Source organism: Lactuca sativa, chromosome 2, assembly GCF_002870075.4.
Source record: "Lactuca sativa cultivar Salinas chromosome 2, Lsat_Salinas_v11, whole genome shotgun sequence".
Lineage (NCBI taxonomy): Eukaryota > Viridiplantae > Streptophyta > Magnoliopsida > Asterales > Asteraceae > Lactuca > Lactuca sativa.
The window spans coordinates 17,402,666-17,428,848 of NC_056624.2; the positions used below are offsets into that span (position 1 = coordinate 17,402,666).

At 43.3% G+C, this 26,183-nt stretch overlaps 1 protein-coding gene across 1 annotated transcript in view; it reads right to left on the reverse strand.

The window, feature by feature from the left end:
• LOC111903920 (probable disease resistance protein At4g27220) overlaps positions 1–25,964 on the reverse strand; it is a 52,851-nt gene extending 26,887 nt beyond the window's left edge. Inside the window, exon 1 of the mRNA XM_042899661.1 lies at positions 25,435–25,964. Within this exon, the coding sequence (XP_042755595.1) occupies positions 25,435–25,964 (530 nt within the window). The remainder of the gene's footprint in view (positions 1–25,434) is intronic.
• Positions 25,965–26,183: the final 219 nt, after the last annotated feature.

Sequence of the window (26,183 nt, forward strand, 5' to 3'; positions counted from 1 at the left end):
AACGTTGCAGCAAACATTTGCTTATGTCTAATACCTTATAGACAATCCACACACCAATTCATGACAGTCTTCATTCATATCTACTTCCAACATATGAACGACTGTGGCCCGTTTGAATAATTCGATTATGCTTAATAAACTCAATTATTCTGGAAGTCAAAACATGCAAATGTGAAACACAAGGATAATACTAATCCCATATGACCTTAACCCTTTGAGCATAAATAAAACTCCTTTTATTTATCACCATATCGATTACTCATTATTTGTCGTTTCGGTTAATCAACTTCTTACTTGAATTACAACACTTGTCCCATGCTCCTAGCATGCACACAATGTTTTCCTATGGTTCTTACTTTGTGAAATAGATCAAATTGAACACATTTCCAATCATTCTCATTTCACAACTCCAAATCCTTTTTCATAAGTGTGAGAATATCAAATTCTTGTTACTTATAAAATATGCTAGTGTAACAACTCAAGTTTTCGAACAAAATTTTTCATTTTTAAAACATAAATATTTCCATTAAAAACCAAGGCATAAACGGTTTAATTATTCAGTCAATACAATTATTCAAACTCCCAAGATCATGAGACATTCTTCAGTGTGTATCGATCATGCCGGCGCCTTCCCACGGTCCTCGCTACTACCTGAAACACATACATACATAACAACTGTAAGCATAAATGCTTAGTGAGTTCCCCAATATACAACTTACGCACATACGCCTTCCGGCCCGGACCATTTGGTCCACATAACATTGCCTTCCGGCCCGACCTTCCGGTCCATGTGTCTCAGGGGACTTCCGTCCCTGCTGGGTAAACCTTCCGGCCTTACCCACGCCGACCTTCCGGTCCATCACACATCATATCGCCTTCCGGCCCATAACATACATAGCACATATAACATATAACATACCACATTCAGCATACATATCACATATCATATCCGACCTTACGGTCACACAGTCAAACCCTTCCGGGTACGGTATAGTGAGAAGACTCACCTCGTAAGTGCTGAAAGCTAGCAACTCCTGAAATCACTCGCGCACAAACCGACGAGCTACAACCCTCCTATAACATTATATAACTCATTAACACTCATATCATCTAAGTGTGACTATCCCTAAGAAGTCAGACTTAGGTCAACTCTGGTCAACGGTCAACGGTCAACTCGACTGGACTCGGCGAGTACCATGGCGACTCGGCGAGTCTAGTCGTCCTCACAAAATCCTGAATATTCCCTTTCTACTCGTCGAGTATCCCTCTTGACTCGACGAGGTCCTCGTGGAAGAATCGCGGGGCCACCCCGACTCCACTCGCCGAGTCTGATGAACAACTCGGCGAGTCCCAGTAATTCTTCAAGCTACTCGCCGAGTCTGAAGAACAACTCGGCGAGTCCATGCCATGCAGACGGGTAACTGCTTCCTGAGATAGATCTCGTCCCGAAGTACACATTCATGGGACCTTCTGGACCTCTAAAGGTCCTAATACAAGACTATAGTCGTGGGATAACAAGGCATTACTTCATTAAATCACTAAATGGGTTCTATAAACCCTAATTTCATAAATACATCAAAGTAACAGATTTGGTCCGAGTATTACCTGAAAACGCACTCTCTGTGTCCCCCAAATCTCAGGACTCAATCCTCCTTGATATTCCTTTAGCCAAAACCCTCTTCTTCTTGCCTAACCAATTCTTCCAAGTTCCAAAGCTTTCTCCCTTGCTCTAGGCGTCCACAGCGATTAGGGTTCCTCTCAATTGACCAAAAGACTGAAAATGACGGCCTAAGAGGCGTTAAATACGATCCAAACTGAACGGTTAGGGTTTCTGCTGAACAGCGTCGACTCGCCGAGTCCATATCTGGACTCGTCGAGTCCAGTCGCGGACCCGCGACCAAGTCCGCGATCCTACTCGGCGAGTCTAAGCTCCAACTCGCCGAGTCCCCTCTTAAACCACCCCAAAAACATAATTTTAATAATACCTGGGATTCCGGGCTGTTACAATTCTCCCCCACTTGGATTAGACTTCGCCCTCGAAGTCTCATTCTGCAAATAGTTCCGGATGTTGCTCCTGCATTTCGCGCTCCGGTTCCCAAGTCATTTCTGACCCTTTACGGTGTTGCCATTGAACCAACACCAGGGGTACTTCCTTGTTCCTCAGAACCTTGATCTTCCGATCCCTGATAGCCACTGGTCTCTCCGCGTAATTCAGGCTCGCATCCACCTGAATATCCTCCAATGGAACTACTGCCGACTCATCGGCTATGCACTTCCTCAACTGCGACACATGAAAAGTGTCATGGATCTGACCCAACTCCGCTGGCAACTCCAACCGATAGGCTACCCGACCTATCCTTGCAATCACACGAAATGGCCCAATATACCGGGGCCCCAACTTGCCTCTCTTCCTGAACCGAATCACTCCTTTCCAAGGAGAGACTTTCAGGAGAACGAAGTCGCCGACTTGAAATTCAAGCTCGGATCGGCGCCTGTCTGCATAACTCTTCTGTCGGCTCTGGGCAGTCAATAATCTTTGTCGCACTTGTTGAATCTGCTCTGTCGTCTGGAGTATGATCTCCGTGCCGCCCATCACTCTCTGTCCCACCTCTCCCCAGCAGATGGGAGTCCGACACCTCCTACCATACAACAGCTCGAAAGGCGGCATACCAATGCTCGAATGATGGCTGTTGTTGTAGGAAAACTCTGCCAATGGCAAATATGCATCCCAACTACCCCCGAAGTCTAACACACACGCTCGGAGCATGTCCTCCAGTGTCTGAATTGTCCGCTCGCTCTGACCGTCTGTCTGGGGATGGTATGCGGTACTAAAATGCAATTTAGTACCCAGCTCCTCATGAAATTTCTTCCAGAATCTGGAAGTAAAGCGCACATCACGGTCGGACACAATCGAGATCGGCACTCCGTGCCGAGATACCACCTCTCTCACGTATATCTCCGCCAATTTCTCCGCCGAAGAACTCTCACTGATGGCAAGGAAGTGTGCACTCTTTGTTAACCTATCCACGATCACCCAAATTGCGTCAACTCCCCTAGCAGTCCTTGGCAATTTGGTGATAAAATCCATAGCAATCTGTTCCCACTTCCACTCGGGAATCTCCAATGGCTGTAACTTGCCATGCGGTCTCTGGTGCTCAGCCTTAACCCTACGGCAGGTCAAGCACCTCTCAACGAACCATGCCACGTCCCTTTTCATACAGGGCCACCAATATTCCTTCTTTAAATCCAAATACATCTTTGTAGCACCAGGATGGATCGAGAATTTCGATCTATGAGCCTCTTCCATCAAGGTAGTACGCGTACCGCCTACGAACGGTACCCAAATACGACCCTGAAACGTCATAAGGCCTCGACTATCCTTGACAAACTCTGAGATTAACCCCACAACCCGCTCTTTCTTCTGCATTTCTGGTCGCACGGCCTCCGCCTGGGCCCCACGAATGGCGTCCAATACTGGAGTCATCACAGTCAGTCTCAAGCATACGTCTCGCAATTGAGTGCTCTCCGCCCTGCGACTCAATGCATCGGCTACCACATTAGCCTTGCCTGGGTGGTACAGGATCTCACAATCATAATCCTTGACCACATCCAACCACCTCCTCTGACGCATATTTAGGTTGGGTTGATCCATCAAATACTTCAAACTCTTATGGTCCGTGTATATCGTACATCGAACCCCATACAAGTAGTGACGCCAAATCTTGAGAGCGAACACCACTGCCCCCAACTCTAAATCATGCGTGGGATATCTCGCCTCATGAGGCTTCAGCTGCCTCGACGCATAAGCTATCACATGACCCCTCTGCATTAACACTGCACCCAATCCCGAAATCGACGCGTCGCAATATACCACGAAATCTTCCATCCCTTCTGGAAGAGCTAAAACCGGGGCTTCGCACAATCTTTGGCGAAGTGTCTCAAAGGAGGTCTGCTGCTCGGGCCCCCATGAGAACGTAACACCCTTCCGGGTCAATCTGGTGAGTGGCACTGCGATCTTGGAGAAATCCTTGATAAATCTCCGATAATACCCTGCCAACCCAAGGAAACTTCTGATCTCAGAAGGTGACTTCGGCACCTCCCAACTCATCACCGCCTCAACCTTGGCCGGATCGACCAATATCCCTTTCTGATTAACCACATGTCCTAGAAACTGAACTTCCCGCAACCAGAAGTCACATTTGGAGAACTTTGCATAAAGTTTCTCCGACCTCAATACCTCAAGGACCTCCCTCAAATGCTCCTCATGCTGCTCTCTCGATCTCGAATACACCAGAATGTCGTCGATAAATACGATCACCGACCGATCCAACATCGGCCTGCATACCCTGTTCATGAGATCCATGAACACAGCCGGGGCATTGGTGAGTCCAAAAGGCATCACCACAAACTCAAAATGTCCATATCGCGTCCTAAACGCTGTCTTCTGGACGTCTTCATCCCGAACTCTCACCTGATGGTATCCTGACCTCAGATCGATCTTGGAAAACCAAGATGCTCCCTGCAACTGATCGAATAAATCATCGATCCTCGGCAACGGGTAACGGTTCTTGACCGTTAGCTTGTTCAACTCCCGGTAATCAATGCACATCCGGTGTGAACCATCCTTCTTTTTGACGAACAGAATAGGTGCTCCCCATGGCGAGCTGCTCGGCCGAATGAATCCCTTTCCCAGCAACTCCTGGAGTTGCGAGAACAACTCTTGCATCTCTGGAGGTGCAAGACGATAGGGCACCTTGGCAATAGGCGCTGCCCCCGGAACCAGATCGATACTAAACTCTACTTGCCTCACAGGCGGTACTCCCGGCAACTCCTCGGGAAAGACATCTGAAAACTCGCGCACCACCGGAACTTCCTCAACTGACTTCGGTTTCTCAGAAACCTCCCGCGTATCCATCACATACGCCACGAAACCCTTACAGCCCTGACGTAGACTCTGCCTTGCCCTAGCGGCCGAACAAAAAGTTGATCCCGAACGGGTACCCTCGCCGTATACCGAAAGAACTCCCCCACCTGGGTCTCGTATAGTCACCAACTGACGCTCACAATCGATGACAGCGCCGAACCGGCTCAACCAGTCCATGCCCACGATGACACAGACATCCCCCATCGCGATAGGAATCAGGTCAATCGGAAATCCAACCCCGAAAATCTCTAGTACACATCCCCGAAGAACCTCCGTAGCACAAATCACCTTCTCGTCAGCTATAGAGACTCTCAAAGGTCGACTCAACGACTCACGACTAACGCCAATATGCTGACTAAAGGCCAAGGACACAAAGGACCTACTCGCACCCGAGTCAAATAACACTAAGGCAGGCACAGAGTTCACAAGGAAAGTACCTACGCGTATAATAACATAAGCATAACATATCGACATTAAAATAATTACATGAATTACAACATACCTGCCACAACATCGGGCGCAGCGCGGACCTCTTCCGCTGTCAGCTGAAAGGCTCTTCCCCGAGCCCTCGGGGCCTCGGCCTTCACCGGTCGAGTCGCAGGAACTCCGGCAGCAGGTGCAGATCCCTGAAGAAGCTGAGGGCACTCAGCCTTCCTATGGCCAGTCTGGTTGCAATGAAAGCAAACCGAAAATCCCTTGGGGCACTCCCTAGCAATATGCCCCTCCTTGCCACACTTGTAGCAAGCACCAGATCGACATACTCCATCATGACTCTTGCCGCACTTCCCGCAAGTGCGACCCTTCGAACCTCCTGTCCTCGAATCAGCGGACTTGGTCCGCTTGGCTGCCGGCTGGAACTGAGCCGGTCGCCGATCCACCCGCTGAGACTCGGCCTCCTCCCTAGCCTGGGTCTCCAACTCGATCTCACGCTTCCTGGCATTCGCCTGAAGCTCAGCAAAAGTATGGTAAGTGGAGTTTGACACAAACTCCCGAATATCCCTCCTCAAGACACCCAAGTATCGGCTCATCCGAGCCTGCTCTGAGGACACCAGCTCAGGGCAAAACATCGCCCTCTCATGAAACTTCCGTGTAATCACCGCAACAGAATCGGTACCCTGCTTGAGGGTTAAGAACTCCTGCACCAATCGCTCCCTCTCCACTGGGGGAACGTACTCATCCCTGAACATGGCAGTAAACCCCTCCCATGTCACCGCTGTAGTCTCTGCCAAAGTGAAATTCGCTGTCACGAACTTCCACCAGTCCTTCGCCCCCAGACGGAGCTGGTTCAAAGCGAACCGTACTCTCAGGTGCTCCGGGCATGAACAAGTATAGAAGCACCCCTCTATATCTGCGATCCACCTCATCGCAGCAATCGGATCCTGCGTCCCATCGAACTCTGGTGGCTTCGTGTTGCTGAACTCTCGGAACAGCAATGAATCACCCCCCTGTGGCCTAGCAGCGGCCACAGCTGCGGTAGCTGCAGCGGTTGCAGCCTCAGTCAATGCGGCGTACCGCTCGTCGAACGTCTCCATCAGGGTGGTCTTGATAGACCCAAACATCTCCGGGATCTCAGCCCGGATCGCCGCCGCCACCTCCTCGTGGATCATCTGACGAATATCCTCGTCACTCACACCGCTCGTACTTGCCCCGTGCCGCGGTCTAACCATAATATCTCTGAAATACAACATAAAACTATCAGAGATTCTACCGAGTATAATCGTACTCGACACGCAATCCTACTCAGTCCCAGATATCCAGGGATTCTTACTTGGGCCTCCCACTGACCCGATGTCCTCGGTAGTACGGGCCCAATACTACCGACCACACCGCATCAATGTTCATCCCAAGTCCTCCTCCCCAAACACCAGATAGTGAGTACTCTACTTATGATACGCTCTATCTACCCGCATACTAGCAAAGCATCACATACAGGCAACTTCCCTAGACTAAGGCATCACGAATCAGGCCACTCTAGTCCTATCATGAAGACCTAGTCTTCTAGCATGCATAACAATTCATATCATATAATATTGTAAGGTATTTTGGGGATCTTTTACCGTTCGGGCGCTGACTGATCGTACACACTGCTTCTTTCTTGCTTACCACAAAACTCATTTACAAAAGTTTATGCCTTTATTTGAAAAGTTTCCTCAAATCCTCGGTCTGAGTTCAGTTACCCCCCGAAGGTGCACCCGAATCCCTCAAACCAAGGCTCTGATACCAATTGTAACAACTCAAGTTTTCGAACAAAATTTTTCATTTTTAAAACATAAATATTTCCATTAAAAACCAAGGCATAAACGGTTTAATTATTCAGTCAATACAATTATTCAAACTCCCAAGATCATGAGACATTCTTCAGTGTGTATCGATCATGCCGGCGCCTTCCCACGGTCCTCGCTACTACCTGAAACACATACATACATAACAACTGTAAGCATAAATGCTTAGTGAGTTCCCCAATATACAACTTACGCACATACGCCTTCCGGCCCGGACCATTTGGTCCACATAACATTGCCTTCCGGCCCGACCTTCCGGTCCATGTGTCTCAGGGGACTTCCGTCCCTGCTGGGTAAACCTTCCGGCCTTACCCACGCCGACCTTCCGGTCCATCACACATCATATCGCCTTCCGGCCCATAACATACATAGCACATATAACATATAACATACCACATTCAGCATACATATCACATATCATATCCGACCTTACGGTCACACAGTCAAACCCTTCCGGGTACGGTATAGTGAGAAGACTCACCTCGTAAGTGCTGAAAGCTAGCAACTCCTGAAATCACTCGCGCACAAACCGACGAGCTACAACCCTCCTATAACATTATATAACTCATTAACACTCATATCATCTAAGTGTGACTATCCCTAAGAAGTCAGACTTAGGTCAACTCTGGTCAACGGTCAACGGTCAACTCGACTGGACTCGGCGAGTACCATGGCGACTCGGCGAGTCTAGTCGTCCTCACAAAATCCTGAATATTCCCTTTCTACTCGTCGAGTATCCCTCTTGACTCGACGAGGTCCTCGTGGAAGAATCGCGGGGCCACCCCGACTCCACTCGCCGAGTCTGATGAACAACTCGGCGAGTCCCAGTAATTCTTCAAGCTACTCGCCGAGTCTGAAGAACAACTCGGCGAGTCCATGCCATGCAGACGGGTAACTGCTTCCTGAGATAGATCTCGTCCCGAAGTACACATTCATGGGACCTTCTGGACCTCTAAAGGTCCTAATACAAGACTATAGTCGTGGGATAACAAGGCATTACTTCATTAAATCACTAAATGGGTTCTATAAACCCTAATTTCATAAATACATCAAAGTAACAGATTTGGTCCGAGTATTACCTGAAAACGCACTCTCTGTGTCCCCCAAATCTCAGGACTCAATCCTCCTTGATATTCCTTTAGCCAAAACCCTCTTCTTCTTGCCTAACCAATTCTTCCAAGTTCCAAAGCTTTCTCCCTTGCTCTAGGCGTCCACAGCGATTAGGGTTCCTCTCAATTGACCAAAAGACTGAAAATGACGGCCTAAGAGGCGTTAAATACGATCCAAACTGAACGGTTAGGGTTTCTGCTGAACAGCGTCGACTCGCCGAGTCCATATCTGGACTCGTCGAGTCCAGTCGCGGACCCGCGACCAAGTCCGCGATCCTACTCGGCGAGTCTAAGCTCCAACTCGCCGAGTCCCCTCTTAAACCACCCCAAAAACATAATTTTAATAATACCTGGGATTCCGGGCTGTTACAGCTAGATTCTAACATTCTATGCAATAATCCTTTCGTAATGTCACTGCACCAAAGTCACAAAGACTATTGCCAATGATATTACAAAGTCCTCTATCAGAGATTGTTACAAGACAATTCCTTAGATATGATGTTTCTCACTCAAAGAACATTCCTTTGAACATCCTTTTGCATAAAAGTTTCTAATCTAGTCATAGGTTTTCAATATTCCATTCCCAATATGGACACGCTTCCATATTTTCCATATGACAACTCATTCTTAATAGAATCTTATCTATTCGTAATGATGTCAATATGGTCCATCCGGTATGGAAACATTTCCATAATTTCCATATGACAACTCATTCTTAATAGAATCTTTTCTATTCACAATAATGTCGATATGGTCCATCCAATACCATGCTTCCAACTACTCACGCTTTGGATTGTCCTTTGATACTTGTTTAATTATTTTAGTCAAAACCGATTCTAGTCCTTTTTCCCTCTAAATGCGCTAGACATTTGGAAAATTTTAGAATGGTCAAACATTAAAGCATTTGCAATCGATCCTATACCCGAAGCGTATGAGACACGACGCATAATGTTTTATTTGCTATGTTCTCAAAATTCGAATTTTGAAGAGGAATGCCGTAATCATAATCGAAATTTTAAGAACACACTATGTACCTTTGACTAAGTTTATTAACATTTCTCAACCTAAGCCTTTAGATTTGAAATGAAGCAGAATATTCTCTCCCTTAATTATAGCAAAACAAGTTTATAACCCTTACGACTTTGCAAGGTATAACTCTTGTTTTCTATAATTAATATTGCCAACTTGCAATGCGTGCCTTAATAATCATACAATCATAACATTTATGCTCCCACTATCATGATGATTATTATAAAACATAACACTTATGCTCCCACTAGCTTCGACATATATTCATAAACATCTTAACTTTCATAAAAACATGTATTCATAAACATCTTAAGTTTCAGAAAAACAATGCTTATTGAATTTCTTAAGTTCATGTTTCTAATACTTAGTGCTTTGATAATCTTTTATCAAGGCTTCTTGAACTTATACACCTTTGCCTTCGATAGTTCATATGTGTGTCTAAACAATTAAGATTAATTGCCAAACCTCACAATTCAAATTATGGAAAGGGATACCGTAACCATAATCGAATTCGGGAATGCAATTTTACAATCACTATCCTTTTTAAAATCTTTCTTAGTGAAAGCATTTCCTCACAATCATTTTCATGAAGAAGGAAATCTTATGACACTTAGATTTAAACGGTGTATGTGTTCCTATCCATGTGAATTTGTTAAAACCAAAGTTTACGACAAATTCAAACTCATATGGACCGAACTTTCTTAATCTTGATTTCTTGCCTTATGGTAGCACAGCTGCCCACCATGTCTTCCAAGTAGTTAAGCAGCTCACATTTTCCTATCAATGTACCTTTCATTGATTAAGGTGTTTTGCCTTTTATGCGTTCAAATGAGAACTCATAGGACTCACATGCATAATTAACTCAATTGGATTGGCACAGAAACAAAATAATGTCTTCACGATAGGTTGTAAACCTCAACTCGTGTGGTAGTGATGATCGATAAGGTTTATTTGATTTGTTCTTGAAACTTTTCAAGACTATTAAGACTCCCACTGACTCCTTGACATATACGATTCTCTTGTCAAAACATTTCTTGACAAACAAATATTCAAGAGTTAGTGTAGCTTTTATCAAAACAAAACACTTCATAACTTTGGTCCGAGTTGGTCTTTGTCTTATCCAAGACATCACAACTTTCCACAATCGATGAATGTTATAAACCTTCTTAATACTTGTCACTCATTGTCATAATCTTAACTCTAAGACTTGTTTTGGAACGAAGTATGATTAACTTCTTGATTTGACCATTTCTTCAATCTTTGATTCCTCTTCTTGGACATACAATTGTACTAAGACTCATTTAGAGGATCAATTGAGATATGGTTCTTAATCATTAAGACCTATCATAAATCATAAAAGGTACTCTCCCTTCTTCTTAGAATGGAGAAACTTTTATCTCTCTGCCTACTTGATTCTTGTTATTCGTTCTACTATTGATTTAAACTTTTTGAATCAATTCAGAATTACACTTAATCTTATAAGTATAATCATATTTACTAAACCTTTAGTAAATCATGACGAATATCTCGTTACTCTTATGGTGGACTTTGATTAACACACAACTTTGTGTACTCGATCTCCTAGTCCTTCACTTGACACTTTGTCAATGAATTAGTCTAATTTCCAAATATGAAATTTCTCATTTGTCATGCATCCACGTTGCATGATTCCAAGTTTCTGTCCAATTGAAACTTGGGCGATGAGAAACTCTCCCTATTTAGTAAATTCTCGACTTTCCATAAATAACATAATAAGAACCAAATCCATTATTGCTAATAATAGAAACATTTTAACATCAATTTTTTCATTCACGCCATTGTAAGGATAAATAAATAAAATTTAAAATCAAAATTTATTTTATTGCGGAAAAATTTGTCCTTACAATGCAACTCATTGAAAAACTTATGCTAATACATTTTCTTAGCAATCTAATTCTAACTCTAAGTAGTAGCTCAAGAATCTAATCTTCGAGAAATGCGATCGAAATCCATTCCTTTACGGTTAGATTCTGCTCACTTCTTCCCTTAAGCTTCCTTTCTTTTCTTCGATCCTATAAAACATCAATTGTAATCTCATCACATTATATATTAAGAATCTAGAATAGAAGCTTAAAAGAGTTAGTCAATGGATTTTACCTAAATTAGAGCCATACGTTTCGACTCTCCTGTCTCTTAGATCTCTTAGGTAAATGGGGCAGCTTCGTCTCCAATGCCCTTTCTCTTGGCAATAAAAGCAAATTGACTCTTTTGGAACATGACATGGAACTACTTCAGACATTGCCTTTCTCTTATGATCAACCTTTTCGATCATAGCATGTCTTTCGTTGCCATTGTCTATATCCATAGAGGTCTTGAAGGTAGATTCACCAATCAACTTTGCTTTTCTATTGCGCCAAACCATTGTTGATTCAGCAGTAATAAGCATATAGGTGAGATCTATAAGGGTCACGTCGCGGTTCATCATATAGTACTCTCTTACGAACTCACCATATGAGTTGGGAAGTGACTGAAGAACCTAATCAACAGCCATTTCCTCACAAACAACGGATCCCAACGTTCTTAACCTATCAATGTGCGACTTCATCCCTAGGACGTGTGCACACACGGACTTTCCTTCTTTATGTTTACTTGCCAAAAGGGCTTGAGTGATCTTGAACTTTTCAAGCCTTTGAACTTGTGGGTTAGGGAGAATAATTGGAGGAGGTAGAGGAAGTGAAGCATGATTTCTTGTTCCTCGATCGAAACGTGGAATATCATCTTCATGTGGAATGCTTGTTCTGTAACGACCAAAATTTCAAAACAATTAAAACTTTTCAAAAACCACTCATTTTAATAACGTTGTTACAAAAAGGTTTTCAATACATTATTTAACAGAGTATTTTTCCCAGGTTCAAATCATAAAACACCAACGCGGGGAACGGTACGATCTCGCCTTTGCCTTGCCACAGACTCCTGAGAACCTGAAAACATAAAACCACAACTGTAATCCCGAAAGCTTAGTGAGATACCCCCAAAATACCAACCACATATACGCCCTTCTAGGCCAAGACCTTCCGGTCCAAAACATATTGCCTTCCGGCCCATAACATATTGCCTTCCGGCCCATAACACATCGCCTTCCGGCCCATAACATATCGCCTTCCGGCCCAAAGCATAAAATGCATACATAACATAACAGATCATAGAACAGCCATACATATCGGGTCAAACCCCAGACCAAGCAACCTTGCACATAACACATAACCATATAGTAGATCATAGTCAGCAAATCGATCAACAGATCACATAACATAACATTACTCTAACCAAGATACCGGCCTAACCGGTCACTAGCATCACCCTACGAATCAATCAACATACTAATTACACACACATACGCCTTTCCAGGCCATGACCTTCCGGTCCACATCGCAATGCCTTCCGGCCCACAACATGTAATGCCTTCCGGCCCACAACATATAATGCCTTCCGGCCCATAACGTAATGCCTTCTGGCCCATATCATAACAACTGACAACTACCCGGATTTCCATCCGATAAAAGGTTGGCCTTGGTGCCATAAACCCTAGAGATATAGTGAGGATAACTCACCTCGAAACTGCCGGCTGAACAGATAACTCAAGCTGCTCCGATCACTGATACGATCTCCACCTCTGGACAGCCACCAATGCACTGAACTCAAACAATAATCAACAATTACGAAAATACCCCTGGGAACCACTGGTCAACCTTTGGTCAAAGACAAGGTCAAAGTCAACCCCTGACTGACCCTACTCGCCGAGTCATCCCGATGACTCGCCGAGTTCCCATACTTAGAACTTCACTCAATCCGCGACCTAACTCGCCAAGTCACCCCGAGACTCGCCGAGTCCCACAACTTCTGAGTCCTCTCGCACACAACTCACCGAGTCATCCCTTGACTCACCGATTCTCGACTCAACCAGAGAATATCGGAACTCTTCGACAAGACTCGCCGAGTCCAAGAACAGACTCGCCGAGTCTATAGCTATCTTCAACCTACTCACCGAGTTGTTCTTCCAACTCGTCGAGTCCCAGCTCATCTTCAAGCAACTCGTCGAGTTCACCCATGTGACTCGCCGAGTACCACCGATCTGAATCCATACAGAAGCATTCCCGACCATGCAATTGATCCAAAACATAGATCTAGCCTCCTACAACTCATCCATCACGTAAAGTGTCAAACTTTACGTGAATCCAAAGAGATCTAGGCCTTATTCACTTATAGTTAGGGTTTGGGACATGATGGCTTCACTAAGCACCCAAACACAGGAACTTTAATGCACTCTGGGCCTTCAATATTCCAGATCTGAGGTAGCAACCTCAGATCTAACCTCCAAACTCTAAAACATACCAAGATATACTCCCCACAAACCCCAAAATGATGAATCCATATGATTGATAGCCCAAGAACGAGATATTACCTCCAAGAGAATGCCCCAACTGCAATGAAACTCGAATCCAAGCAAAGCCCTTTGATCCAAGCCTCTTCTCCTTCAAGATTTCTTCAACAAACACCTCCCCACGCTCCAAATACACACCAATCTTCTTCAATCACGCTTTCTAGGGTTTTTGGACTTCAAGGGGGATCAAAGAGGCTGGGGAGAGGATATAATGTTCTTTAAATAGGGCTCATTCCCCGGATTTAGGGTTTTCTCCACTCAGCACCTACTCGCCGAGTCCATCTTTGGACTCGCCGAGTAGGCCACTTGACTCGTGGCCAAAGTCGCGACCTTACTCGCCGAGTCCATCCATGGACTCGCCGAGTTGCCCTTCAAAATTTACACTTTTAGTCCTTCAACTCTACTCTTGCTATTCCGGGATGTTACAATTCTCCCCCACTTATATTAGGCTTCGCCCTCGAAGCCTACAGCAACTCCACTCCAAGGATACTCCTACTACGCTCCACCTGGCCTTAACCGGACCGGGTCCCTCAAGGCATACTTATCGAAACTCGAACACTCGTTCCCCTCCTTCACGGTGTCCCGACCACCGTCTCGAACCGGGCACCGACTGTACCCCTGATTATCATTCCCAATAACCGAGAATTACCCATGATGCAACTCTGCTCTAAATCTCAACAATCACTCGACCTATAAGGGTTAGAAAACCATGAACCATCGAATCTCCGATCCGAATCCCACCCTATCCATTCCACGACGACGGAAAGACCCAATCTCAATCCCAGAGCAACCCTCACGAGTTCTCCCCTTGCAACCGCATACACATGTTGAACTAGCTCTAACACCCTCAGGTTGGGAAAACCTGATACACTGATAATACCCTCAAACATCCCCCAGGATGAACCACTATTATACATCCCATACCCTGATCAGAATCACACTGAGAGTTCAAGACTCCCTCTCTCTCTGCATCCCCTCCGAGCCTCTTGGCTCTACACTTGCAGATTTCCCTCCGCGACCTCAGCAGACATTCCAAACCGGATGAGCTTCTAATCCACTGCCGCAAACACGCTGCTCACCAACCATACTCGAATTGCTCTAATCATAACTCTGCTCTGCCGCTTTCACTTCCGTGAACTTGCAATCCCTCTCGAAGTTACACACCTCTTACCTCTCTCTCTTCCTTTACCAAGGAATCCACCCGGCCACAATGTCGCTCCGACTAATGCCACGGTGCTCGCCCGATGCTACACCACCCTTAGCGTGTCCGCTATCCATCCAGCACACTTACTCTGACTCTCCTCGCAGGGACTCTCAAGCCCATGCACTACCTCAACTAAACAAGATCACTATCCGGGGCCAGACCTTCCAATGCAATCACACTGCAACATACACAATCCGCAATCTCAACTGATCCAACAGTACCAGCAGAGTCTCCAGCATGACTGGACCGACTCACATAACACATATTAGCCACTCGAGGCTATATCTCTGTGGGTCCGTACACCCAAAATCTGTGAACCGTCAGGTTCTAACTCTGGGAACCTTCCGGTTCCAACTCTATAAACATGCACAACATAAATCCCATAGAATTAATGCAGTACAACACATCACGTACACAAAGCATACCAATACTCTGATCACATAACCACGGCTACCTACTCAAATTTGATCCCGGCCTGCCTCCAGGCCTCCACAATCAAATGCCCTAGGTCTGTATCCCGCCCCGCATGCCTGACACTCGTTCCTATCAGCCTATACTCTGGGCTGACAGAACACTACTGAATCCCAACAGCTAAGCACCCTCAAATACTCCTCGATCTCCCGGAGAATTCTCCAATTCTCCCCCAATTAAAGTACTGACTAACAACCACCGGTCGCCATTAACGACCTTCCAGAACAACCCTACACAAAGAGAACCCTTACACACTGACTGCTTCCCACAAGCATAAGCAACCCTCAGCAAAACACATCTCCTCACTGATCAATCCGCTCAAAAGAATCCGATCTCCAATTATCCATTCCACGATTTTAGATGGTACCCGACACTCAACCCAATGCCGCATCTCCACTAATAACCCTCACGATCGATAACCAACGATAGCACAAAACACCAAACTATAATCATACCAAACCCTCAGAGAACAACGGATACCAAAACGAAAACCCGAAACACAAATCCATAAAAAAACTTCAACCCGCAAAACGACGAATACCACATCGAAATCCACACAAAGATACCAGCACAACAATACACCGCAATAATCGCAAGATAACAAGACATTAAGAAAGAAACATACCCGCAGCTGCATCTGGCACTGCTCCGACCTCCCCTGCCACAAGCTGATAAGCACGACCCTGAGCCCTTGGGGGCTCCGCTCCATCCTGACCTCCACCTGAAATCCTCAAAGTGGTCGGCGTTAGAGCCTGCACCGGTCCTGCAGAAAGTTGTGGACAGTTGACCCTCAAATGTCCATCCTGACGACAATGATAACAAATCCTCAAATCCCAAATCGGCACTGACTGCCGACAATCCCGCGCATAGTGCCCCTCCTTTCCGCACTTGCGGCATGCACCACCGAACCAACAAACTCCGGTGTGACCCCTCCCACACTTCCCACAAGTGTGGCCGCTCCGATCCCCCACTCTAACATCAACGGTCCTGGACCATTTCGGCGCCGGCTGCGACTGCATCGGAGCCCGCCTCAGCTCACGCAACTGCAACTCAACCTCTAACTCACACCGCCTGGCGGCCTCCTGCAACTCCAACAAGGTCTCGCACCTCTGTGCAGACACAAACTGTCTGATATCCCCCTTGAGCATACTCAGATATCGGGACATCTGAGCCTGCTCCGAAACGAACTCAGGGCAAAACGTCGCCCTCTCAGTGAACATCCTGGTGATCTCAGTCACCGACTCCGAATCCTGCTTCAGCTCAAGGAACTCCCGAGCCAATCTCTCCCTCTCATCCTACGGAACATAGCGAGTGATGAACATCTCTCGGAACTGATCCCATGATACCGCAGCCCTCTGCGCATCTGAATATGACCCCGTGGTCAATCTCCACCAACCCTTCGCCCCGAGCCTCAACAGGTTCAGAGCACACCTCACCCTCTGATGAGCAGGGCATAAACACGTGGAGAAACACCCCTCCACGTCTGATAACCATCTCATAGCAACAACCGGGTCCTGAACTCCATCGAATGTGGGAGGCTTCGTATAATAGAAGTCCCGATACTTAAAACCCCGACTAGCTCCTCCCCTTGCCGTTGCTACAGCCGCTGTAGCCACCGCGGCAGCCGTCTCTGCGAGAGCCGCATAGCGGTCATCAAAATACTCAACCATGGCGGTCTTGATCGACCCAAATAGTTCCGGCAACTCAGCCCGGAACAATGCAGCAACCTCATCATGTAGGATCTCGCGAATCCTCGCATCCAACTCGCTCGTGCTCATCTGATCGATAACCTCAGACGGCACCGATCCACCCGGAACTCGCTCTCCAGCTCCAGATCCTGATCCGGATCCACTCTCATCATGCCTCGGAATCTCCATACTAAAAAACACCATACCAAATCTCAGACACTTCCCACAATCCTGGGATCCAACTCTCGCAACCCAACCCTAGAGATCATGGTTTCCCTGATACGCGTATGGGTTCTGTGCTTTCAGTAGTACGGGCCCATACTACCTTCCACACCTACCCATATTTGTATGAAGTACTACCACAATACCCTAGAGAAACATGCATAACAACGCTCAACCCCTCACCACTAGAGGAACACTGAGGATCTCCCATAAGGGACCCTAGGCTACAGGCATCACAAATCAGGCAACATTATCATGAATTCCTGAAGATCCCTAGCCTAACTCTAGCATGTTGTTCTATCAAGCTCAATAAGACAAATATCATGTATGGTATCTTGGGGTTACTTACTGGCTCCGGCTGATCGTACCTCCGCGTCCTCCTTTTACTTAATTTGAAAACCATTTTAATTTCTCTCTTTAAAAACCTCCTCGATTTGAGACTGGAGTCACACGAATGTTCCTCCAATTCACTCAAACCAAGGCTCTGATACCAACTTGTAACGACCAAAATTTCAAAACAATTAAAACTTTTCAAAAACCACTCATTTTAATAACGTTGTTACAAAAAGGTTTTCAATACATTATTTAACAGAGTATTTTTCCCAGGTTCAAATCATAAAACATCAACGCGGGGAACGGTACGATCTCGCCTTTGCCTTGCCACAGACTCCTGAGAACCTGAAAACATAAAACCACAACTGTAAGCCCGAAAGCTTAGTGAGATACCCCCAAAATACCAACCACATATACGCCCTTCCAGGCCAAGACCTTCCGGTCCAAAACATATTGCCTTCCGGCCCCTAACATATCGCCTTTCGGCCCATAGCATAAAATGCATACATAACATAACAGATCATAGAACAGCCATACATATCGGGTCAAACCCCAGACCAAGCAACCTTGCACATAACACATAACCATATAGCAGATCACAGTCAGCAAATCGATCAACAGATCACATAACATAACATTACTCTAACCAAGATACCGGCCTAACCGGTCACTAGCATCACCCTACGAATCAGTCAACATACTAATTACACACACATACGCCTTTCCAGGCCATGACCTTCCGGTCCACATCGCAATGCCTTCTGGCCCACAACATGTAATGCCTTCTGGCCCACAACATATAATGCCTTCCGGCCCATATCATAACAACTGACAACTACCCGGATTTCCATCCGATAAAAGGTTGGCCTTGGTGCCATAAACCCTAGTGATATAGTGAGGATAACTCACCTCAAAACTGCCGGCTGAACAGATAACTCAAGCTACTCCGATCACTGATACGATCTCCACCATTGGACAGCCACCAATGCACTGAACTCAAACAATAATCAACAATTACGAAAATACCCCTGGGAACCACTGGTCAACCTTTGGTCAAAGACAAGGTCAAAGTCAACCCCTGACTGACCCTACTCGCCGAGTCATCCCGATGACTCGCCGAGTTCCCATACTCAGAACTTCACTCAATCCGCGACCTAACTCGCCGAGTCACCCCGAGACTCGTCGAGTCCCACAACTTCTGAGTCCTCTCGCACACAACTCACCGAGTCATCCCTTGACTCACCGATTCTCAACTCAACCAGAGAATATCGGAACTCTTCGACAAGACTCGCCGAGTCCAAGAACAGACTCGCCGAGTCTATGGCTATCTTCAACCTAATCGCCGAGTTGTTCTTCCAACTCGTCGAGTCCCAGCTCATCTTCAAGCAACTCGTCGAGTTCACCCATGTGACTCGCCGAGTACCACCGATCTGAATCCATACAGAAGCATTCCCGACCATGCAATTGATCCAAAACATAGATTTAGCCTCCTACAACTCATCCATCACGTAAAGTGGCAAACTTTATGTGAATCCAAAGAGATCTAGGCCTTATTCACTTATAGCTAGGGTTTGGGACATGATGGCTTCACTAAGCACCCAAACACAGGAACTTTAATGCACTCTGGGCCTTCAATATTCCAGATCTGAGGTAGCAACCTCAGATCTAACCTCCAAACTCTAAAACATACCAAGATATACTCCCCACAAACCCCAAAATGATGAATCCATATGATTGATAGCCCAAGAACGAGATATTACCTTCAAGAGAATGCCCCAACTGCAATGAAACTCGAATCCAAGCAAAGCCCTTTGATCCAAGCCTCTTCTCCTTCAAGATTTCTTCAACAAACACCTCCCCACGCTCCAAATACACTCCAATCTTCTTCAATCATGCTTTCTAGGGTTTCTGGACTTCAAGGGGGATCAAAGAGGCTGGGGAGAGGATATAATGTTCTTTAAATAGGGCTCATTCCCCGGATTTAGGGTTTTCTCCACTCAACACCTACTCGCCGAGTCCATCTTTGGACTCGCCGAGTAGGCCACTTGACTCGCGGCCAAAGTCGCGACCTTACTCGTCGAGTCCATCCATGGACTCGCCGAGTTGCCCTTCAAAATTTACACTTTTAGTCCTTCAACTCTACTCTTGCTATTCCGGGATGTTACATGTTCCACGGGATTTGAGAAGACCATTGTTGTCGAACTTTGACATCTTCAAAATGGGAGAAAAACGAATTCAAGTTAGTTGATAGATTGAGTCCTTAGTAAATCACCCAAATGAAACACTAAGGCTAGGACCCAACACAATATTCTACAACTCGGGAGAGGGATGTCGTAACCCTAATTGCAGAACATTTGAAGGTAAGTGAATGACGATTCACTAATTTCCACCATGAAAAACGAAAAAGAAATTTAAGTTTTAAATCTATGAAAACTCCTAGATCCTTTGAGATTCATTGAACTTTCAATGGCATGTTTAAATCTCGATATGCCCCTCTAGTTTGTGACTGGGATGCCGAGGATCACAAAACGGGTGTGAATAACCATGCAAACTTACATGGTGCCCTCACATGTTACAATCACCTATTCGATGTGCCGGTAAACCACACATGCTCCACCGAACTATGACAAACATTGAGTCACCCTTTGCTACCTTTGCTTAGAACCATTTAGTGTGCCAGTAAACCACACACGCTCCACTAACGTCTTCACAAGGGCACAAAGTGTAATTTCATGGAATTGCATCAATTCACTTTTTCCTAAGTAACTAAGATTGGGAATTTTATGAAAACATTTAGTTACTTTTATACTTCATTATACTTATAATGGAAGGTTTTGTCCTATCCTACCCGTTCGGCTAACGACCCTCCACTAGTCAAGAGTGCGGTGGGTAAGAGTGGATACCCATTCAATCATCATTTTATAGGCAATTTCCTTAAACACCCCTTATAGACCAGCTTCGTGAATGAGGCCTACTAACGGTAAGACTGACTTTTACTCATACATATATATAATGTTAGACTTTTAATGTTATATATAGTATAGGGTGTATTTTATACTTTTAAAATATTAGGTGGTCTAATTTAACAATTATACTTTTAATTCAATTAAATTTTAAACCTAAACTTTTATGGATTTATTAAACTTCTTAAGTATACACCTTAATTAATTAATAAAACCATAAGGGTGTGATTTGAACCTTTTCAAAACAATGCTAGGGTTTTAGAATTTAACATTCCTAATTAAACTTTTAATCAACTTTTAAATTCCAAAACTTGAGGGCAAGTTTTTGAAACATTTCAACACATTAGGGTTTAGAATTTAAATATAGATCAAAATTAAACTATTTAAGCAAAATTTAAATTCCAAAACTTGAGGGCAAGTTTTGAAACCTTTTTCAAAACATTAGGGTTTTAACTATTTAAATTTCAAAACAACAAAACTATTGGGTTCAAATTTAAACTATAAAACCAAAAGGGGAAAATATGAAACATTTCATAACAACAAGGATCAAATAAAAAATAATCTAAATTAACATTTAATTACATAATTATCCATATTTGATTTATTTAATGATTTCTTGCAAAACAATTTATCAATTTAGTCAAAATAATTAATCAATTATCACATAAGGAAACAATTATCTTATTAATTGATAAATATCTTCAATTAGATCAAAAATATAGTCATATATATCAAAAAATCGGATTTATATTGATCTAATATGATAAGGTAACAATCCATAAGCAAAAACAGCAAGAAAACCCGAGAAACTCTCCATCTAACGAGTTGACTCGTCGAGTCAAGCCTGGACTCGGCGAGTTCAGCTATGGACTCAGCGAGTCCAGCCTCCAGAAACCCAAAAAACGAATTTTCAAGTTATACAATGCATCAATACAATTGAAACCAAGCTAGGCTCTGATACCACTGATGGGTTTTGGTCATAAGACATCCTATGTGCTCATACAAACCCTAATGCTTGGATCTAGGTTTCTCTATTGTACATGCTTTGAATCCAAGACTATAAACCCTAATTCTAGCATATGGAAATCAATATTAACATATAATTACGTTTAAGATATTACCTTGATTGTTATGTAGTAATAACAATCCTAATTCCTCCTTGAATTGACTTTGGAAGGCTTAGAGTCACAAGTGTCACTCCTCTAATGGCTTACAAACACCATAAGCAAGTGGAGAAGGTATAAAGAGAGAGGAGAGAGGTAGGAATTCGTTCTTATGACTTCTTGGGAAGGCTTAGACGAATTCATGAGTCTTAGGGGGTTTATATAGGTGTAAAGATTAGGGTTTTAGTCCTTATCCTTATCTAGTTGCTTGCCCACCAAGCAACCATAAGATAAGTCTTAGAAACCCTTATCCTAGTCAAATTCTAAGGCATTATCTCCTTAAATTCGTTCACCCTATATTTAAGATAATCCTTACCTTATTTTGTAACTATCACATAATTACAATTCAGCCCTTCTAGTTTAATTAATTACACTTGATCACAAAATTAATTCTTAATTAATTATTGACCAATATTAATTAAACAAATATGATTTCTCCTTTAATATATTATTCTTATAACATATTAATAAATCATAATAACCTATCTCTCTATTTATTTCTCCAATCAAGTTGCTTTGGTGAAGGCAACCCAAAAGGACCATGCACCATCGGATCAAGTACATACCAAAATAGTTATGGACTTAGACACTAATCCAACTTTTTACCTCAAGTGATCGCGAAGCGATAATATCATATAGTCTTAAAACTTAGAGATATGGTTATTGTTTGCTGGTTGGTTATGCATTGATGATGTGTAAACGCATTAGTAACTTGATGTTATAAAACACATTGTTGTGCATGATTTAATTGGTAAATAATAGATGCATATGAGTCGAAGTTGATATGTTCCTTTTATTCTATGAGAATAAAGTGTTGGATTAGTGTCTAAGTCCATAACTATTTTGGTATGTACTTGACCCGATGGTGCATGGTCCTTTTCGGTTGCCTTCACCAAAGCAACTTGATAGGATGAATTATGGAGAGAAAGGATTAAATATGATTTATTAATATATTATGGGAATAATATATTAAAGGAGAAATCATATTGTTTAATTAATATTAGTCAGGAATTAATTAGTAATTAGTTTTGTGACTAAAAGAGATTAATTAAACTTAAGGGACTGGAATTGTAATTATAAGATAATTGCAATTTGGGCCATGGATTGTCTTAAATCAAGAGGTGCACGAATTCTTATAGGAAGCCCATAAGGAAATCATCCAAGGGCTTGATTAAAGAAGTCTATGGGTTGCTTAGGGCTTAAGCAACCAAATTAGGGTTTCCTTGTTAGATAACCCTAATAGCCTCACTATATATAGAACCCTTAAGGCTCAAAAACGTGGGGAACTTCTTTTCTAGGGTTAGAACACGTTTTGGGCAGCCTCCATCCTCTCTCCTCTTCATCCTCTTGCTTATGGTGTTTGTAAGCCATTAGAGGAGTGAAACTTGTGACTCTAAGCCTTCCAAAGTCAATTCAAGGAGGAATTGGGATTGTTATTGCTACATAACAATCAAGGTAATATCATAAACCTAATTATACGTTAATATTGATTTCCATATGCTAGAATTAGGGTTTATAGTCTTGGATTCAAAGCATGTACAATAGAGAAACGTAGATCCAAACATTAGGGTTTGTATGAGCACATAGGATGTCTTATGACCAAAAACCATCATAAAGGTGATACCTTGGCCACTTGATGATTTGGTTTGACTTATGTGCCGAGCCCGATCAGAATAAAGTTGATGTGTTCAACTAAATTCTATGTCGAACAAATCAGAAATCGAGGAACAAGTGCTGGACAATAAGTATTGTCAGCATGATATCTAGAACAGAGGATTATACGATCCCTTATCTGAAGGACAAGTTACTGATCAGAGTTGACAGCGACGTTTAAGAGCTACGATTGCTAATCGGATCCTGAAGTCATATGTGAGATATAGTTAGTAGACTTATCCAAGTGGGAGACTGTTGGATTAGTGTCTAAGCCCGTAACTATATTTGGTATGTACTTGACCCGATTGTGCATGGTCCTTTTGGGTTGCCTTCACCAAAGCAACTTGGCAAGGTAATTTAAGGAGAGAGTGAGAGAGAATATTATGGTTTATTAATATATTATAAGAATAATATATTAAAGGAGAAATCATATTTATTTAATTAGTATTGGTCATAAATTAATTAGGAATTAATTTGGTGACTAAAAGAGATTAATTAAATAAAGGGGCATAAACTGTCAAATGTGTGATAGTTGAGTTTTGGGCTGGGAAACCTATTGGGCTAAGGGGGAATGAAATTATGATGAAGGATCATCATATTTTTGTCCAAGGCCTTATTCCAGAAGGTTCCTTGGGCTGCTTGGTGGCTAAGTTGTCCATTAGGGTTTAGACTGAAACCCTAGTAGCCTACAGTATAAATATGACCCTTGGGCTATGAAAATCGGCTACACTTAATTCCAAGAGAACCATAGGGCCGATTTTAGCATCTCTTCCCTTCTCTCATATTGCTTCTTGCTTGTGGGATTTGTGAACCACTAGAGGAGTTACAATTGTGACTCTAAGCTCAAGATCAAGAAGATTCAAAGGATTCCAAGCAATTTGAAAGAGGTAAACACTTAGATCTGTTCTTATAATGTTAATTTCGAATTATATATGTTAGATCTAGGGTTGTAAGTCTTGGATACATTGCATGTACAATAGAGAAACCTAGATCCAAGCATTACGGTTTGTATGAGCATATAGGATTGTTCTTATGCATAAAACCCACCACTTAGAAAGTGTTATAGTGCTCAATAACCAACAAAATCCTCCTAAGATTCTAACTACTACTAGCTACCTGAGCGTAAACACCACACGGATGCTATCTGTTGACCATAAAGTCATCTTACTCTATACATGATCCAACACCTTAATCAATCCAATTTCTATTGGGTCTCACCCATACTATCATAACCACCCGGGCCTCGCCCATGGGTCTCACCCAGTCTACATAATCAAATGGGCCTCACTCACTAGTCTCACCTACTTAAGGGCTACACAATTCTAATACATCGCCACAGTTTCTGTTAGAACAAAGTTCTGTCAGGATCAATTAATTCTAAGTACGCAAACAAGAATGAACGTAAAGTGAAAGAGAATATGGCTTGAATATGTCGTATGATTAAAGCTTCAACACCTCAGAAGAGCTCGATTAAGAACTTCGACTGTAGAGGTAATTAGGGCTACAAGCTCAATCATAAAATATAAAGACGTGTGTAATATAATGCATACATGCATGCATATATATGTATATATATATATATGTGTATATATATATATATATATATATATATATATATATATATATATATATATATATATTCTAACCCTAAAGAGATAATCACGGATGGACAGGCCCAATCCGGATATATACAAAAAGTCCTAAGACGCAACATAATAAGCCCAACAATCTCCCCCTTTGCGTCTTCAGAGCCGAAACTTCAAATCTTAGGAACCGAGGGCTTTTTCACCATCTTGAAAACTCTTAGTATGATAGCTAACATATGGTACCGAAAGGTGATGTACCACCGAAGCATATCAGTAAAAATTTTCTTATCAGCCTCTGAGTTCTGCTTGCACCGATGAATTAGATTGATGATGTGCTCCAAGCAGTCAGTAGAAAACAGATGTTTATCTACCAAAGAGAACAAGAACCTGTGAGCATCACCCTTTGTAAACATAACAACCAAGTGAGTTGAGTCAATCTGCCCGATCTTCATCTTATTCTCATCACAGGGCTTTTGGGTCGGCTTGACTGTCAGCTTTCTGTTCATAACTCTTGCAACCTCCTGATCCATTGTAGCAATTTCGTGTATATAGGATCCCAACATTCTTTTCAGATGTTCTATGATCGGTTCATACTCCTTGGAATGATCGAGTAGAATGTTGACAAGCAAAATCCAATCATGTGCATTAAGATTGGGAAGATCAGCAAGTGATATCAATGAGACAGAGTTTGCAGTCCCTCGTGTTACTTTGAAATGGACATTAACAAACTTGCCTACTGGAGTCGGCTTCAAAACTTTGACAGTGGTAATCTTTTGAGCACTCCATGTTTGGTACTGAGGTTGACCAGATTTCAAATACCAATCAATGAGCTCTCGGCCAAACTTCGGACTGGGAAACAAAACCTCAACAGTTGAATCGAAACAATGAAAAGTAAATGCCTTTTGTGTAATTGGCATGTCAAACTATGAGTCCTCAGAATTGTCACAGTCGAATGAAGCAATCGGCTCAAACCAATAAAAGCTTGGTGACTCAGCCTCACTGATCAATACTTCCCTCGTCCATTCTGGAAAAAGAGCTTTCTTGCATTGAAGGATGTCTTCTGTTTCTTTCTTTCTTCGCTCAGTTTCCTCAGCTTCTTTAGAGATCTTCAAGTTTTCATCTAACACTTTATCTCT